This window comes from Huiozyma naganishii, chromosome 4 (assembly GCF_000348985.1).
Source record: "Huiozyma naganishii CBS 8797 chromosome 4, complete genome".
Classification (NCBI taxonomy): domain Eukaryota; kingdom Fungi; phylum Ascomycota; class Saccharomycetes; order Saccharomycetales; family Saccharomycetaceae; genus Huiozyma; species Huiozyma naganishii.
The window spans coordinates 1-15112 of record NC_035925.1 but is presented as its reverse complement, the minus strand read 5'-3'; the positions used below and the strand labels follow the sequence as shown (position 1 = coordinate 15112).

Sequence of the window (15112 nt, the reverse complement as noted above, 5' to 3'; positions counted from 1 at the left end):
ACTTCAGCGTAGGTCTTCCCCATCAATACCATATATAATGTTCTTGTACTTTCCGAAGTCCACTCCGTTAGGAAATTTATGCATGGATAGTTTATTCAACTGGCAGAAGCACAATAGCATCAGAAGACTCTGCCCACCTGTAGTTGTGAAGACCGGAAATCTTGGAATGGCCAACTCATCGGCCAGACTTGTCAATGTAAACTGGGAAGAGGTTTGGCCTTGTTGAGCTCCTTGCGGCAGCGGATTTTGTAGGTCTCGGATCACTTTGAAAATTAGGTTTAGATCGAACATGTTTGGCATCAAAGTGTGAACCCATTTCTCAAAGTCCTCTCTATTGTTCGGCATAATATCGTTCATCAAAATGTTAACTAGAAATCCTAAATCGTATGCGGCATGGTACGTAATCCAAGTCACTTCGGGGTCCATGACAAGCCCAGAATCCATCATCAGTTGTGCAAACTCGTACGTGGAAACACCATTTTGATGATGGTCTTCAAAGTTTATGCCAGATTTTGTCAACAACTCCAATGACTCAACGGACACCATTTCCTTATCGATGTCGAAGTTGAAATTGAACTGCCATGTTGATGGACCATTTTCCGGTTTGTTACCGTTTCCATCGCTCAACGAAATTCCCAACTGTATTGGATTCAAAAAGTCAACATTAGATCTCATTGTTTGATAGTGGTAATCTTCTTTAGACCTGAAGGTTCCAATTGGCCTGGCCAAAGTCCCGACAAACTCACTGCTGATAGATACATGATTGTATTGTCCTATTAGCTGTCGAATGGTAGTGAATTCATGGTATAGGTTGTTTTTCCATACATCTCTGATTAGCAAGTGATTAGGTGGAGGTAACATCATCGGTGGTGGTGGTGCAGCGCCTCCAACTCCTATCCCAACACCCGTCCCGACCATGTTATTTAGATTGTTCATCATATGAAGCTGTTTGGGCATGTTAAGTTGCGCTGACACGGGCTGTCCCACATTCATTCCCGGCTGCTGTAAGACATTTATCCCAGGCGGAATCGAACCCATATTTATATTGAATGCCTGTTGTGGTTGCTGTTGCTGTTGTTGCTGAAGTTGGCTTTGACCTTGTAGGGAAAGTTGGGGTTGCGGTTGGCCATTTTGAGGTGGCAGTTGTCCTTGTACTTGTGCTGCAACAGCAGCTTGTTGCGAAAGCATCGGTTCGATTTTCTGTTTCATTAAATAGGCATTGCTCATATCTTGATTATTTGTTAATGCTTGTAGATTGGGCAACAAGCCGGGTTGTTGGTTCAATACTCTTCCTTGGTTCAGCTGCGCAGAAAACATCTGATTCATACCGTTCATAGGGATGCCAGGCGGCTGTTGTGGCTCGTTTGACGCTTGGCCTTGCATGAAAAGCTGTTCCGTGCCCATGGAGAGACCGTGTGGTTGGATGTTTAACGATTGCATGATGCACTATTCCAAATATAAAGCAATTACAGAGGTTGAAGTCACCAAACCACACTTCCAGGAAGATCTCAACAGTATTTTTGGGGGTGACTGTTTAACAACATTTGGTATCATGGAAGTCTCTTTTTACTAGATGTTTTTCATTCGAGTATTTTATTCTCTTTTTTCTTTCTCATTTTTTTTTGACAGATAGCAATAAAACAAAGAGCATACCCAATGCTATGTCTACTGGGAAAAGAAATAATGTACATAATTGCTATTGGAAGGATGGTGGAATAATTTATATACGTATATATCTATATTAATATCTAAAACATTGCTGGTTTATCATGCTTTTTGTCTTTTAGGTTCCTGCTCGGTATGCGTTTTCTCCGCAGGTATTTCCGAGTCTTCCGTAGATGGTCTCTTCTTGCTGTTGGTCTCCTTAGAAGAAGATGCAGACTTTTCGACCCCAGGATGTTCCTCCTTTTCTGGTGGAACAACAAACCATGGAATCTTACCTCTGTTGAAGTCATTTAAGATTTGCTTGGAAACTCCTGATTCATCTGGTTCACCACCCTTCAATAATCTACCTTGCTTCCTTGCAAGCATTTCAATGAAACCTGTAGCATCCTTCCAGCCGGATATTTCGTAAGTTCTCTCTAAATGTTTTGTCTGACAACGCTTTAGTACACTGGCGATGTACTGTTCCGGATGTGACACATGCTCCACTCTTACAACACCTCTGAATAAAATGTCTTCCTCGGTATCTTTCGCAGAAGGTGGGACAATCCCCGGACAGTCGATCAAGAAGATCCTCTTCATCAAAGTAATATATTGCCAGACTTTTGTTTCGCCTGGAATTGGGGCGACTGGACAAACCTTTTTCTTTCTGAGAGTGTTGATGATAGACGACTTACCGGTGTTTGGGTACCCGATGAACCCCACCGATATTTGTTGCCTGTCGCTGTGAAGTTGGGAAAATTGACGCAGTAATTGGATCAATGAACCTTTACCAAACGAATTCGTGATGGAAGCGTGAAAGGCCAATGTTGGACGGGATTTAGATAAATGTTTTACCCAAGCGGCCTGAAATTAATGAAAAAGATTCAATTGAAGAATTGAAATTGTTTGTTAGTAAAAATGATTCTGTGATAGAGTCTCGCAAATTGTTATTAACTTTTCTTTTGGGGCATTTAAACATTTTATTTTCGTTTTCGAAGTGTTTGTCGTGAATGTTAGGTTTTTTACTACGAATAATGTTATGGGTGTATAAACACTCGTGAAGAGTGGGAACACAACAAAATTCAACTCATAAAATCCTAGCTGTTCGGTATCTTCAAAGGTATATCTTTCAAAACGAAAAATTGTCCTCTTTAGAATTCTACTTGTTACCTGAAAAACTCAGGAGGGTAGAAAGAACAGTTATTACTTTCCCAAAACTTTAACAGACCCTTTTGTAGCAAGAATTTACCGTTCTAAAAGTAAAATCTAAAAGGAAAAGCATCCTGACAAAGAGTTTTGGTGTAGAAATTTCGAAAACAGAAAAAAAACAGTGCTGGAATATATCCGCAGTGTTAAGTTAATAGCCATTGAACCCTGTGGAGAAATAAAATAAATTCAAACATACTGCAACCCAAGTTGGAACCAAATCACACTTATTCAAGACGTAAATCAAATGTTTATGGGGTGTTTCCTTTTTCATGTATTCTTCAACGGATTTACAACGTGTACCTAACGGATCTCTTGCATCGAGGACATGGATAACAACGTCAGAGGAGTCGATGACCTTATAAAGTTCATTCCAAATACGCTTGGACTGACCTTTACTGAATATATGTTCCTTTGCTGACTGTGTCCAACCATCCTCCTCCATTTGCGAGCTCCCCATCAAGCCTAGGGTGGAATTCAGTTCCTCCTTTTCTTTATATTTCTGGTTTTCCTCTTCAGTCGCACTGACCAAGTCCTCAAGGTTCGAGGCAGCCATTCTCGGCTTTTTCCTTTGGGCCTTTGGACCAAAAGTGTGTTCGAAACTCTCAGTCTCCAGGATTTTAGCTTTAGGAGATTCTGTAGTATCCTTTTCGTCAAGCAGAGACATGGGTAGCTTATTTCTTCTCAAAAGAACTTGATATGTGTCCTTTTCAGTGGCACCGAGGGAGTCTCTGAAATGCGTCAACGCATCCTGGGAGATGACTCTCGTGTTCCCGAACCAACGACGGTCTGGGGCCACCCGACCATCAGGGATAGTACTATCCTGAAGGGGAGCAGCTCTGATCAAGTCACCCTTTTTGTTCTTAATGGCTTTACCACCAGTGTACATATTCAGGAACTTGACCCTCTTACCATCACGGTAGAAATTCTCACCTTTTACCCGCAAGTTTCCATCCTTGACGTTTCCCTCACGGACTCTTCTGGACTTTTCCTTCTTAGCGGTACCCATAGTTAATAATATAAACTAAGTTGGTTGAAAGAGTAATACCTGTGTTGTTACAGCAACTACCAACGGAGAGAAACTGTTACAGTAGTTGAATAAAGCTCATCTCATCGCATCAATCTTTAAAAACGAACAGATAAAAATTTTCTTCACTGTTTTCCCGAAGAGAAAAATTTTCCATCTTTTAATTTTTTTATTTCCAGCGGGCGATGAGCCTATACAATACATACGTTTATGATGATACACCGATTAGGCCATTGCCAAGTGCTTTACAGAAGATTACTCAAGACACTCCCAAGAGTATCTGACGACTTGGTCTGTTTTATGTTCTCAGGAGCACTGGCCCTGTTTGTGGAAACCTTGTGCTGTTGGAACCTTTTATACTGCTGCTCTCTTTGTCTTTCTACGTCTTCATCAGATGGTTCCTTCTGGTCCTCTTTTTGGGCCTTCCTCTTCTTTGCTTTGTTCATGTTGGATAGCATCTTGCTCTTCTCCACATTTCTGATAAACTCTGCGTTCAATTTGTTCGCCTGGGAAATCTCCATCTCTAGTTTTGCATGCCTTATATCGTTTTCTCTGGCAATCTGTTCCGTCAGATCCGCCCACTTGAACCCTGGCAGGTACTTAACGTTCAATATATCGTCATGGTAAAATGTACCCTTCTTCCCACCAATGATATTCCCGTTTAGTGTCTCGGCGCATAGTTTGGCGTCTCTTTTCCGTATGAACTCGGCCCACCCTTCCTCGTACATGTTCTTCTTATTACCGTTGCCCTTGATCCTCTGCCTGTACTTGCTCTCATCTTCCCTTTTCAAAAACAGCCTGTCCAGCTGGCCAAAACGGGAAAGGATCTGCCTCATCTTAGCAGGCTTCATGTACGGTGGGATTCTCGATAAGTAGATAACGCCAGTCTTGTGCTTCGATTTCTTTAATGCATTAACTAGTTCTAACCTCTTTCTCAAACGCAATGCTTTGTCTTCCGTTGTCTCTCCAACGTTTCCCGTCTCTCCGTCTTTACTTTCTTCTTCATCAGCTTTTGGAGAATCAACGACATGACCCGTTTCCTCTTGAGGTTCTCCTTCAGACTCATCAGATTGCTCAATATCGTTTACCTCAGGAAAAGCAGTTGTGTGACTTTTCTTGGGGAAGATAAGAATATTCTTGTCTTGCTCATCATCGGATGAAAAGTCATTTATATTATCGCTGTGATCGGACATTGTAAGCTCGCAACAATGTCAATACTTCTCAATACGCGTTTCGTTTGAGTGAAGGGCATCGAACATTTCACCGTGTGATATTTTTTTTTGTTCTATATTAAAAATTTTTCGATGTAGGACGGCAGGTCTTGAAACAAACACATCTTATAGCATTGTTCAGTGGGTTACCTTGACAAGTTTTTGGCCTACCGAATTGGTTATAAGAGTAAATTGCAAGTAAATTGTATTGTTGCTTGAGAGAGCATGAGATTTGTATTTTCTGAGTACTGCGATTAAGGTGTAATTGTAAGAGATAACTGGCGGTTAAAAAGTATTTTGTAGTAAAAGGCTCTGAACGCCTCGCTCTCTGTAAAACCGCTACAGACTTTTATGGTCATAATTAAGTAACAAATACAACTAATTACTGTTATACTTTTTTAGGATAACTGGCCGGTCCCAGGCGAATAACTTTGATATCCGTAGCCCAGTAAGAAATGTGATTGCCCCGAACTTGCTGTGGAAGGTCAATATGAATTTATAGCATATCAAATAGACATGTAACTCATCAAAACGATTGACTTGAAACCAAAGAATTACGCAGCAGTCTAAAATTAAAAACCGAGTATCAAATTAATGTGATAGCTAAAGCAGGTCGGGTGAGATTAGAGTGTGTAAGGACGGTCTGATATTGTTTATTTACGCCGTATACGTAAATATGTAGTTATATCAGTTGTACTCCTTTATCTAAGACTTAGTTGTTAGTTGGGTCCTGGTGACGGTCTTGAAAAATGTCGGTGCAGATACCTTGCGGTTTATATATGTTCCGGATAACGGGCCATCCGCATGTCTCGAGTTTGTATACTCACATGTCGGGTTTATAATAGTTCTCGGTACTGTATTAGAGAGGGTGACGAGTCATGAGTCCACTCCCAAGGGGAGTTCCCAATTTATCCTCACATATAAATACCCTTTTGTTGAAGAATAGTTTAGACATACAAACGCCATATTGGTCAAATCGTATACAAAGTGACAAAAAGCCTTGTCAATCTCTTTCAAGATTATTCTCGAATGGCTGATCTCGGTAGCTAAGCACATTCAGGTAAGCAAGTACAGCTCAGATAACTAGTGCAATGGAGTGTTTAGACTAGAACAGTATACAGTATTGTTTTTAAGAGTGTAACAGCTCTACAATTCATCTTCACCTATTCCTCGGTTCGCAAAATATTCTCTTGTGGTTTATCTTTCTTGGAATCTCATGTCTTTTACATTAGACCTTAAAGATTGTATCTTGAAAGAGATGACGATAAAAGACAGAACATTGCTAGAAGCTAAGAATGACGATGCACTACGCATTTTTGAGGTGTGGCAGGGTTTTCCAGCAGACGGTCTGTGCCGAACGTCGGAAGCTCCTCCCCCGTATACGCATTATATAGGAGAGTTACATAAACTGTCGATGAATTGTTTTCACCTTTTATATGACGATAAGCAATGTAACATTGTACGAAGCTGGATTTCCAATATCCAACAAATATCACACACGCTTTTCTCTATACTTAGTTTCTACAAAGAATAGCTGTCCATATAAACTGAAACGAACGCAAGCTGCTTCTAACGTCCAGCATGCCATTCCTGTCCCCCGGAGTCCCGGCTAACAGCTCTCTCCTATCCACCTCGTGACACCTGTGGTCTTCGAACTGATACTTAAATAGGGGTAAAGTGTAACGAAAAAACAAGGACGACAGATCGTGTTGAACGGCTGAAAACTGAACAACGGAAAAAGAAAGAAACTTTGAGAAACGTTCTGAGACATCTGTACAAGACCAACCTTCCAATCTTCTGTTCTTAAACTCACTTGAAATAGTGTATACTTACAACTGGATATTGTCCCCACGTTCTAGGAACAGGTATCAATTTTTGGTGGATACTTGTATCAACGTAACTGGGCGTATTTTTTTACTATTCACTAGAACCACTGCTATACCGAAGGTTTCATTCCTCCTCTTCGTCACCCTTTTACTCTGAAGCAAACGGTTCATTGATTTTTCCAACCAGCATTTTAGTTTGAAAATAGTATGGTTATATAAACTGAACCTTTCAAGTCAATGAATAGTATTAACAGTGATAGTAACAGCGAAAACATTTTTCGGTTAGAGAACAAAGAGGTAAACGGGACATACGACTCGATCAATTTCAATGGCGGTGATGATAGCTCGAAGACGAGACGTGATAGTGATGATAACGTTTCAGATATAAATAAGAGCGCTCCTGCTCCAGAGGAGCACGATCCTCCGTGTACCGGCGAAGAAGCGACGTTGAATATGTCATTGCTACATGAGATTATTTTTGTACTACTAGTCTCTTCCAGTCAAGTACTGGGGTTAGCAGGTGCTGTTCAAGGTATACCGCAAATGGATGTAATTGTTGAGTGGTTTAAGCTAACACACCCATCTGACTCCGGTTGGTGTAACGGTGGCTATGCCACCACTTACGGCTCTTTTGTTCTGATCGCTGGTAAAATGGGTGATATGAACGGTCATAAATCAATGTTCCTCATAGGTTATGCATGGCTGGCTTTATGGTCTTTGCTCACTGGCTTCAGCAGATATTGTCCCTCATCTCATTTCTTCTTTTTCTGCAGAGCAGCACAGGGGATTGGGGCAGCATTTACATTCACTAGTGCCCTGTCCATACTGGGTAAATCGTATCCACCTTGCAAAAGAAAGAATTTCATTTTCTCCTTTTTCGGTGCCTGTGGTTCGTTCGGTGTCGTGTTGGGAATGGTGTTTTCTGCCCTGTTTACTCAACTGGCCCACTGGTCTTGGGCATATTGGAGCATGGCCATAGCTTGCGTTGTGATCATCATCCTTTCCATTTTTTTCATCCCTGGCGATGTAGTTGAGAAACATGAAACTAGTAACGTGTTTTACTTCGATTACTTGGGAGCGTTTCTTTTTGTTACCGGATTGGTGTTGTTCAGTGTGGCGTGGAACCAGGCGCCGACATACGGATTTGGAAGGACGTACGTTTACGTTCTTCTTATCGTAAGCGTGGTTATATTAGCCTTAGCAATGTATGTGGAAACCAAAGTGGATGATCCGTTGTTACCGTGGACTCATATTTCTGCGAATACGTTAAAAGTTTTACTTGCCATTTTTTTCGCCTACGCCTCATTTACTATGTGGGCAGCATACACGTTTCGGTTCAATCTCATGGCAAAGGGCGATACCCTTTTACTTGCAGCGGCAAAGATGACTCCAATGGCTGTCTCTGGTGTCTTTGCAGCATTATTTTCTGCTCTTTTACTGAACATCCACGTGCAAGTACAAATTCGTATGCTCATATCATTGCTTGCGTTTTTAGTTCCACCGATTTTAATGGCTACTATGGGGGCAGGCCAAACGTACTGGGGCGAAGTGTTCGTTACTACAATTGTAATTTCATTTGGATTGGATATTTCTTTCCCCTCTGCCACTTTGCTTTTATCAAATCGTATCCCGGACAAGTTCAAGGGTCTGGGTGCCTCGTTAGTAGGTGCAGTTCTGAACTATGCCACGGCGTTGGGTCCACCTACAGCGGCATCTGTACTGCGTTACCAATGTCCGGATTGTATGGCTCACAAGGGCAACGCATTTACTAAAACAATCAACATCATTGGATATGTCGGAATTGGTACTGCAGGGTTAGGTACATTGGTTGCTATATTTGGTGTTATCACTGAATACCCAAAGGTAGCTGGTAAAAAGGGTGAAGATAGGAAACATAGCCTAACTCTAACAACCAATGTTCGTTCACAACAGTGAAATAGCTGTGAGATAAGGGAGCGATCTATGTAAAGTTTCGAAGTGTCATAACACATTGTTGACCAAATCGATCTTCACCCTTCAAAAGCCAAACGAGAAGAAATATATTCGTTTCTATATATTCTAAAGATAAAGTAAAGTCCTCTTAACTTGTCCGTATTATAGGTTCCCTTCGTGTTTCAAAATTTGAGACGCTGTATCATCAATGGTCTCCTCCAATGAGCGGAATTGGAAACCAAGTAGTTTCTTACTCTTGGAATTGTCGATAGTGGCACCGGTATCACAAACCACCGTACCAGTCCCTGGCTTACCGACCGGCAGTTTACCTTTCAATGTTGGGAAATCCTTGTTCAAAACATCCAAAATGTCTTGGGTGTTGAAACGGCCCTCACTTAGGATTAGTCTCTGTCCCAGCAACTCATCCTTCTGGATAGCCAGCACATGGGCCTTTGCAACATCACGAACATCGATAAACCCACCGTAAAAGCTTAGAGGAGTTAGATCGGTGTCTGGCGTGGCGTGAACCAACTGGTTCACAATTTCACAAGAAGTGTTCAACTTCTGGCTCACGTCAGCATCAAACTTCTGAGGGCCAAAAACATAGACTGGGTTTACAGTGGCCAGTTTAAATTTGACCGTGTCCTTATTCTCCTTTAGGAATTCCCAAGCAGCCTGTTCTGCAAACTTTTTGGAGCCACAGTATGCAGCAACAGGGTTTCTCTGGCAATGTTCCCAAGAGTCTGGGTTCCAAGACTCCTCAGTTAGAACAAGATCCTTCTCATTTTCACGGTCCATATCGAACACAGCAGCATAACTGGATGTGACCACAACACGTTCCACAGAGTCCGCCGCGTACTGCTTGATGGACTGTAGGATACCTTTAGTCCCGTTTACAGCGGGAACTAAAAGATCTTTGACAAAATCTGTAGTGTCGAAGAAGAAAGGGGAAGCTGTGTGCAAAACGTACTTGATTTCTTTGCTGTGCTTTTGAATCACGCTGTCGAATGCGTCCAGCTTAGAAATATCTTCCACGATCTCCATGACCAAGTTAGGGTTGTTACCGAACTGTTTCATTAATTGATCGGCCTTTGCTTGGGTTCTGCATGTCCCGATCACTTTGTAGTCTTGGTCGAGCAATTGGCCAACGATGTGACGAGCAATGTAACCAGTGGCACCTGAGATAAAAACGGACATTGTGGGTTTGTTAAAATGATGTGTTCGGTTAACTGTTTCTTTCTATTCCTGTTTAGAAAATCTGAAATTTGGATCACAACCAACCACCCTTTTATACGCTTCTTTTTGCGAAGCAGAACATTCTCGGTTTTGCAATCAATGCCTTGGTAAGGGAGCCCCATAGCTGCGTATCCCTTCCGGATACCTCTTACCCGAGATCGGAAGGCGAAAGGGAAAAAAAAAAACAGAGAGGAAGTCCAAAGGGCCGAAAAGTTACCGACAGGTTCGGCCGAACGTGGCTGTTCGGCCGAACGAGTGTAACGACGACAAGACCTAACAAGCGAAAGGTCGATTATGTAAGCCGGACGTTGTGCACTAACGCGGGGGGCGGGAACAGTACTGATGTGTTTTTACTATTTACCTAACTTGTACAATTATCCAATGCGACCTGGTCAACGGTCTATCTAATTACCGGAGGAGAATTCCTTTTCGTAATCGGTCAGCGTAAATCTGTATCTAACGTCACCTTTGTCCATTCTTTCGAATACTTCGTGGACACCCTTCTCACTGATGGGCACGGTCTCTACCCAGATCTTGATGTCCTTTTCCGAAACAAGTTTCAACAGTTGTTTCAACTCTTCCATCGAACCAAGAAGGCTGTTGGCAATGGACACACCTACTAGACCGAAGGGCTTCAATTCCAAAACTTCGCTCATTTCTGGAATAGCAATGGACACAATGCGACCACCGACAGCGATAATCTTAGGCAAAGTGTTGAAGTCAATGTCTGTAACAGACCCTGCACAGACCACAACCAAGTCCAGCTCGTCAAAGTACTTTTCGTGCCAGTCCGGTTCCTCCTTGGTCGCGATGAAGTGGTCGGCACCAAGTTTCATCGCATCCTCTTTCTTACTCGAAGTTCTGGATATAGCGTAAACTTCAGCACCCATAGCTTTGGCAAGCAGGACACCCATATGCCCAATACCACCGATACCTAAAATAGCCACTTTTTTCCCTGGACCACAGCCATTTCTCAGCAATGGGGAGAACACGGTCAACCCACCACACATCAACGGCGCTGCCAGATGAGATGGGATGTTTTCTGGAATTGGGACTGTGAACTGTTCGTGAACCCGGACATAGTCAGCGTACCCACCTTTGGAGACGTACCCGTCTTCATACGGCGTGGAATAAGTCTGGATCGCATTTGGACAGTAGGACTCGTTCCCGTTTAAGCAACGTTTACATTTCATGCATGACAAAGCTTGGGCACCGAGCCCAACACGGTCACCAACCTTAACACCGCTGGTACAGTTTGGACCCACTTTCACGACGTGGCCGACTATTTCATGACCGACAATCAATGGCTTGGCAATGTCCCCCCAATGACCACTGGCACAGTGTACATCGGAACCACACACCCCGCAACATTCGATCTTGACATCAATATCTCTGTCCCCAAATACTTTTGGCTCATATTCCACTTTCTTGGCGTTCTTCCAATCCTTATGGTCTAGAACTGCAATACCTTGAAACTTTTCTGGATAGGTCATTTTTTTGTAATTGATGTATAATAGTCTGGTGTTTGCCTTGTGTTTAGCACTACAAGACACGGTAAACGTTTAGATAGAGCATACTCTGTGGGAGGCGAGCTCTTTTATAGTGCTCTTATAGTGGCAATTCTCAGATGACGTATGATTGGCTCTTCAAGGTAGGATGATGCCACGGAAGATTTTCCCGATTCGGAACATTTATCGGAAAAACTTTTTTTCTTCATTTCTTTTTCTTTTGTTTTCGTTCGAGGAATTTTTCTCTTACGTAAAATCTCTACAAGGAACAGTTTCAGAAAGAAGGCGAGGGAAGGTGTGGTAGAAGAAAAGTTTTCATTCCGCGTCCAAGTCTCTTCTTACAGGATTACAGTGGCAGTTAGTAATACAGCTTCTTTCGAAAAAAGAAAGAAAGGAAGAAGAATGTGTATATGTACTGGTCGCTGATGGGATTCATCATCACAAGGCGATAGGACTTATATGAAAACTGTATCGGCTTTTCTAAACAGAACTACGTAGCGTACATAATACTACCTTGAGATATCTTTAAGTATATTTTTCCAATGAAAAATACCGTTGTGAAAATTTTCCATTTTCAAGTGAGACAAAAATGTACTTATTGTAAGAGCTAAAGCAGGTTGTGATAGAGTAAAGTGTGTAAGGACTCTGATATTGTGTATTTACGCCGTATACGTAAGTATGTAGTTGTAGCAGTTGTGCTTCCTTGTCTAAGACTGATAGATATCGGGTTTATAATAGTTCACAGTACTGTATTAGATAGGGTAGCGGGTCATGAGTCCATTCCCAAAGGGAGTTCCCAATTTATCCTCACATTTCCCCCCGCTAAGATTCTGTCTAGTTCTCATAAGACGCATGCTTTGCTGTTGATACGAGACAGAATCTTCACCACTAGCACCACGCATCGGAAAAGCTGAAGCTTCCCAGATTTAGCGCGCTACCGGCTTCAAACTCTGTCAAGGATGTACATCAGGTTGAGGATATGGCGGTCCTCGGCGAACGATCGTTGTGTCTCCAAAAACTGGACCCTGGTCTTTTAGTAAACAAAATCCATCCTAACGAGTGACCGATCTCGCTAGTCTGTTCAACTTACTGGTTATTCGTTCTTGCATGTTGTATGAAAAAACAAACAAAAGAAATGGATCACTGGGAAAAATCTGCGACGCAGAAAGCAAAAAACCTAAACCTAAAAAACATACTGTGTGCTTGAACTAGACAGCAGTACCCGCATTACCATTGCTCGTTAGTTGACGTTGCTCCTAATGGTAACTTTTATAAAAACGGAAAAGTTCGGATGCTAGTGTTCAGCGTTTCCTCCCTATTCTTTTCCGCTTTATCGGGGACCTGCCTCCACGCCAACGGACTTGTGCTCTCGCTAAAGCGTCGTCCTGCAATCGTTTCCGATTCGTTCGATGCTTTTTCAAGTACTCGATGTAGTGGGCGGGTAGATGGCTTTCGACCAGCTCGAGAGGCATTTGAATGGTATCCCACGCTTCTGCCATCCCTCCAAATAGTCTCAATCATGGTTCCCTCTGGGCGCATATCCAGTTCCCCCCAAACCAACGATCTGGTTGAGGTTGGCCAATTGAGCTTCGCGAGTCAAAGGTGGGATGCGTCCGTAATCATTTTCCCGTTCCGAGAAAGGCTTCAGATCCCGCGCATTGAACACACAGTGACGAAGCGTGTCCGTCCCAGTCTCCACTCGGTACGAGTTCGGACTGATGACTTCCACGATCGCATATGGTCCATACCACAAGAAATGGAATTTCTGTCCCCGTTTTGGTTTCATGTAGACGTCCTTTTTGATTAACACCTTTTGACCAACTTTGAAGTTACTAGGCCGCAGCGCTTGGTTTTTCTTGAGCGAGACTCTGTCTTGCTCTTGTGACACCCTACGGCGAACGTCCTCAAGGATTCCTTGGGCAGCTCGTAGGTAGTTCTCGATCTTATCCACCTCGTGGCTCTTGCTAAACGTCGTGCCGAACGTGTTGCATGCCAAAGGTTTTAATGGGTTGAGAAGTCCCATAAATCGTGGGTGGAAAGCATTGGCGGCCAAAAACGGCGTCGCCCTGATGGTCGATTGGAAAGCGTTGTTATAAGAAAATTCTGCAATTGGAAGTATCGTTTCTCAGGCTCCACGGTTCTCCGTGCACAGAGTCCTCAACCGTTCCTACTAAGGTAAGATTGAGCCGTTCGACCTGAACATCAGCTTGTGGGTTGTTGCTGATGGTAAAACTTAATTTGATCCCCAGTCGTTGCGTGAATCGATGCCAAACCTGAGACGTGAACAACCTATCTCGATCGGATACGATGCTTTGAGGTGTGCAATGTAGTTGTCTTCTTCACTGGAATAAAGTGGGCTATTTTGGATAACCGGTCGATTACCACCATGACGGCGTCATTCTTGGTTCCCACGGCGAGCTCCATTCCTGTTAGAAAATTATTATCAAGATCTCCGACCGCTGCTTGGTGATCGATGGCTACATTGTCTTGATCAACGCCAACGGCACCAAGACTCTGCGTATCAAAACGTCCAGCGTGTTGTTTCTTCGCAAGTCCGAGCAGAAGGCCATTTGCCAGCTTAAGACTGTGAACGACGAGGCGCTGTACAATTTGCACACCTCTCCCAGGTTTATCCCCTGTACCTCCTCTAAGCTGTTCGAATCCATGGAGACCGAGTCTGTTTATGTGGCGGACACAGCCACGGCTGCAGATTGCAATGAGCGAGCAGAAGCCCGTGGCGAGAAGATTGGACGTAATCCGGTCCGTCCCCAGCTGCAAATGTTCAAGTACCTGTACTACGCGCCTGCGCGCAAGCCGATCAGAATTGGAACAAGCCAGGAGTTTGTGCCAATCACTAACACCAGGGAAGTGGGGTTCTACCGCAAGAAGCTCTGCTTGCAAAACCTGGAGTTCAGCGCCTCCGACCGCACGCTTTTGGCAGACTACCACACCAACGACTCCGAGAAGCGCAGCCGCGTGCTTTCCGTTCTGCTCAAGTATTACAACACTGTGTGTGCCCGTGTGGCCAAGACCGCGTTCACCACTGACCGCAACGGCCATCAGAGCCCCTTTCCCCGCGAGGTCTCCTCTGAAACCCTGGGTGACTATGCCCGCAACGTCTGTGTTTTCATATATCTGGACGACGTCTACGCGCAGTTCAGTTTTGCGGGGAACTTCCCCAGACCCACCGACACCATTTCCGTGTTTGAAGAGCCGCTGGCCGACGAGCTGTTTCTGAAAAAGGCACGTTACTTCCGCGAGATCCTCACAGACGACCGCCACACCGCTTACTTTACCCACCTCTGCCAGCTGGCGGCCGTGGACATCCGCAAAGTGACCTCCGAAAAGGTCGAGTTTCTCTCTGTCTTTCAATACCGCTACGTCCTTGACGCCATCAAGGCGTGGACAACGTATGCCGCGCTGTATCCGCAAGCGGCAACAACCATTAGCGATATAACAGCCCTGTTTGTGGAAAAGAAGGCTCAGGTGTGGCGGTGGGTCACTACCACATACTCTCTGCTG

General features: G+C 43.7%; 7 protein-coding genes across 7 annotated transcripts; 2 read left to right on the top strand and 5 right to left on the bottom strand.

Moving 5' to 3' along the window:
• Positions 1 to 3: 3 nt before the first annotated feature.
• Positions 4 to 1440, bottom strand: POP2 (CCR4-NOT core DEDD family RNase subunit POP2; the record flags this gene model as incomplete). The annotated part of the gene is made up of 1 exon (XM_022607415.1): positions 4 to 1440. The coding sequence occupies one exon, from the start codon at positions 1438 to 1440 to the stop codon at positions 4 to 6; it is 1437 nt and encodes a 478-aa protein (XP_022464014.1).
• A 327-nt stretch (positions 1441 to 1767) lies between these two features.
• On the bottom strand, positions 1768 to 3859 carry NOG2 (putative GTPase NOG2; the record flags this gene model as incomplete). The annotated part of the gene is made up of 2 exons (XM_022607414.1): positions 1768 to 2508; positions 3050 to 3859. The coding sequence occupies 2 exons, from the start codon at positions 3857 to 3859 to the stop codon at positions 1768 to 1770; spliced, it is 1551 nt and encodes a 516-aa protein (XP_022464013.1).
• Positions 3860 to 4122: 263 nt separating this feature from the next.
• On the bottom strand, positions 4123 to 5070 carry ESF2 (RNA-binding ATPase activator ESF2; the record flags this gene model as incomplete). The annotated part of the gene is made up of 1 exon (XM_022607413.1): positions 4123 to 5070. One exon carries the CDS (start codon positions 5068 to 5070, stop codon positions 4123 to 4125), a length of 948 nt encoding a protein of 315 aa, XP_022464012.1.
• Positions 5071 to 7151: 2081 nt separating this feature from the next.
• KNAG0D00130 (uncharacterized protein) lies at positions 7152 to 8849 on the top strand (the record flags this gene model as incomplete). Its single annotated transcript, XM_022607412.1, has 1 exon — positions 7152 to 8849. One exon carries the CDS (start codon positions 7152 to 7154, stop codon positions 8847 to 8849), a length of 1698 nt encoding a protein of 565 aa, XP_022464011.1.
• Positions 8850 to 9008: 159 nt separating this feature from the next.
• Positions 9009 to 10043, bottom strand: GRE2 (methylglyoxal reductase (NADPH-dependent) GRE2; the record flags this gene model as incomplete). The annotated part of the gene is made up of 1 exon (XM_022607411.1): positions 9009 to 10043. One exon carries the CDS (start codon positions 10041 to 10043, stop codon positions 9009 to 9011), a length of 1035 nt encoding a protein of 344 aa, XP_022464010.1.
• Positions 10044 to 10486: 443 nt separating this feature from the next.
• KNAG0D00110 (NAD(P)-dependent alcohol dehydrogenase) lies at positions 10487 to 11575 on the bottom strand (the record flags this gene model as incomplete). The annotated part of the gene is made up of 1 exon (XM_022607410.1): positions 10487 to 11575. The coding sequence occupies one exon, from the start codon at positions 11573 to 11575 to the stop codon at positions 10487 to 10489; it is 1089 nt and encodes a 362-aa protein (XP_022464009.1).
• Positions 11576 to 14254: 2679 nt separating this feature from the next.
• KNAG0D00100 (uncharacterized protein) lies at positions 14255 to 15112 on the top strand (the record flags this gene model as incomplete). Its single annotated transcript, XM_022607409.1, has 1 exon — positions 14255 to 15112. A coding segment is annotated over one exon (858 nt), but the record flags the coding sequence as incomplete, so codon positions are not given.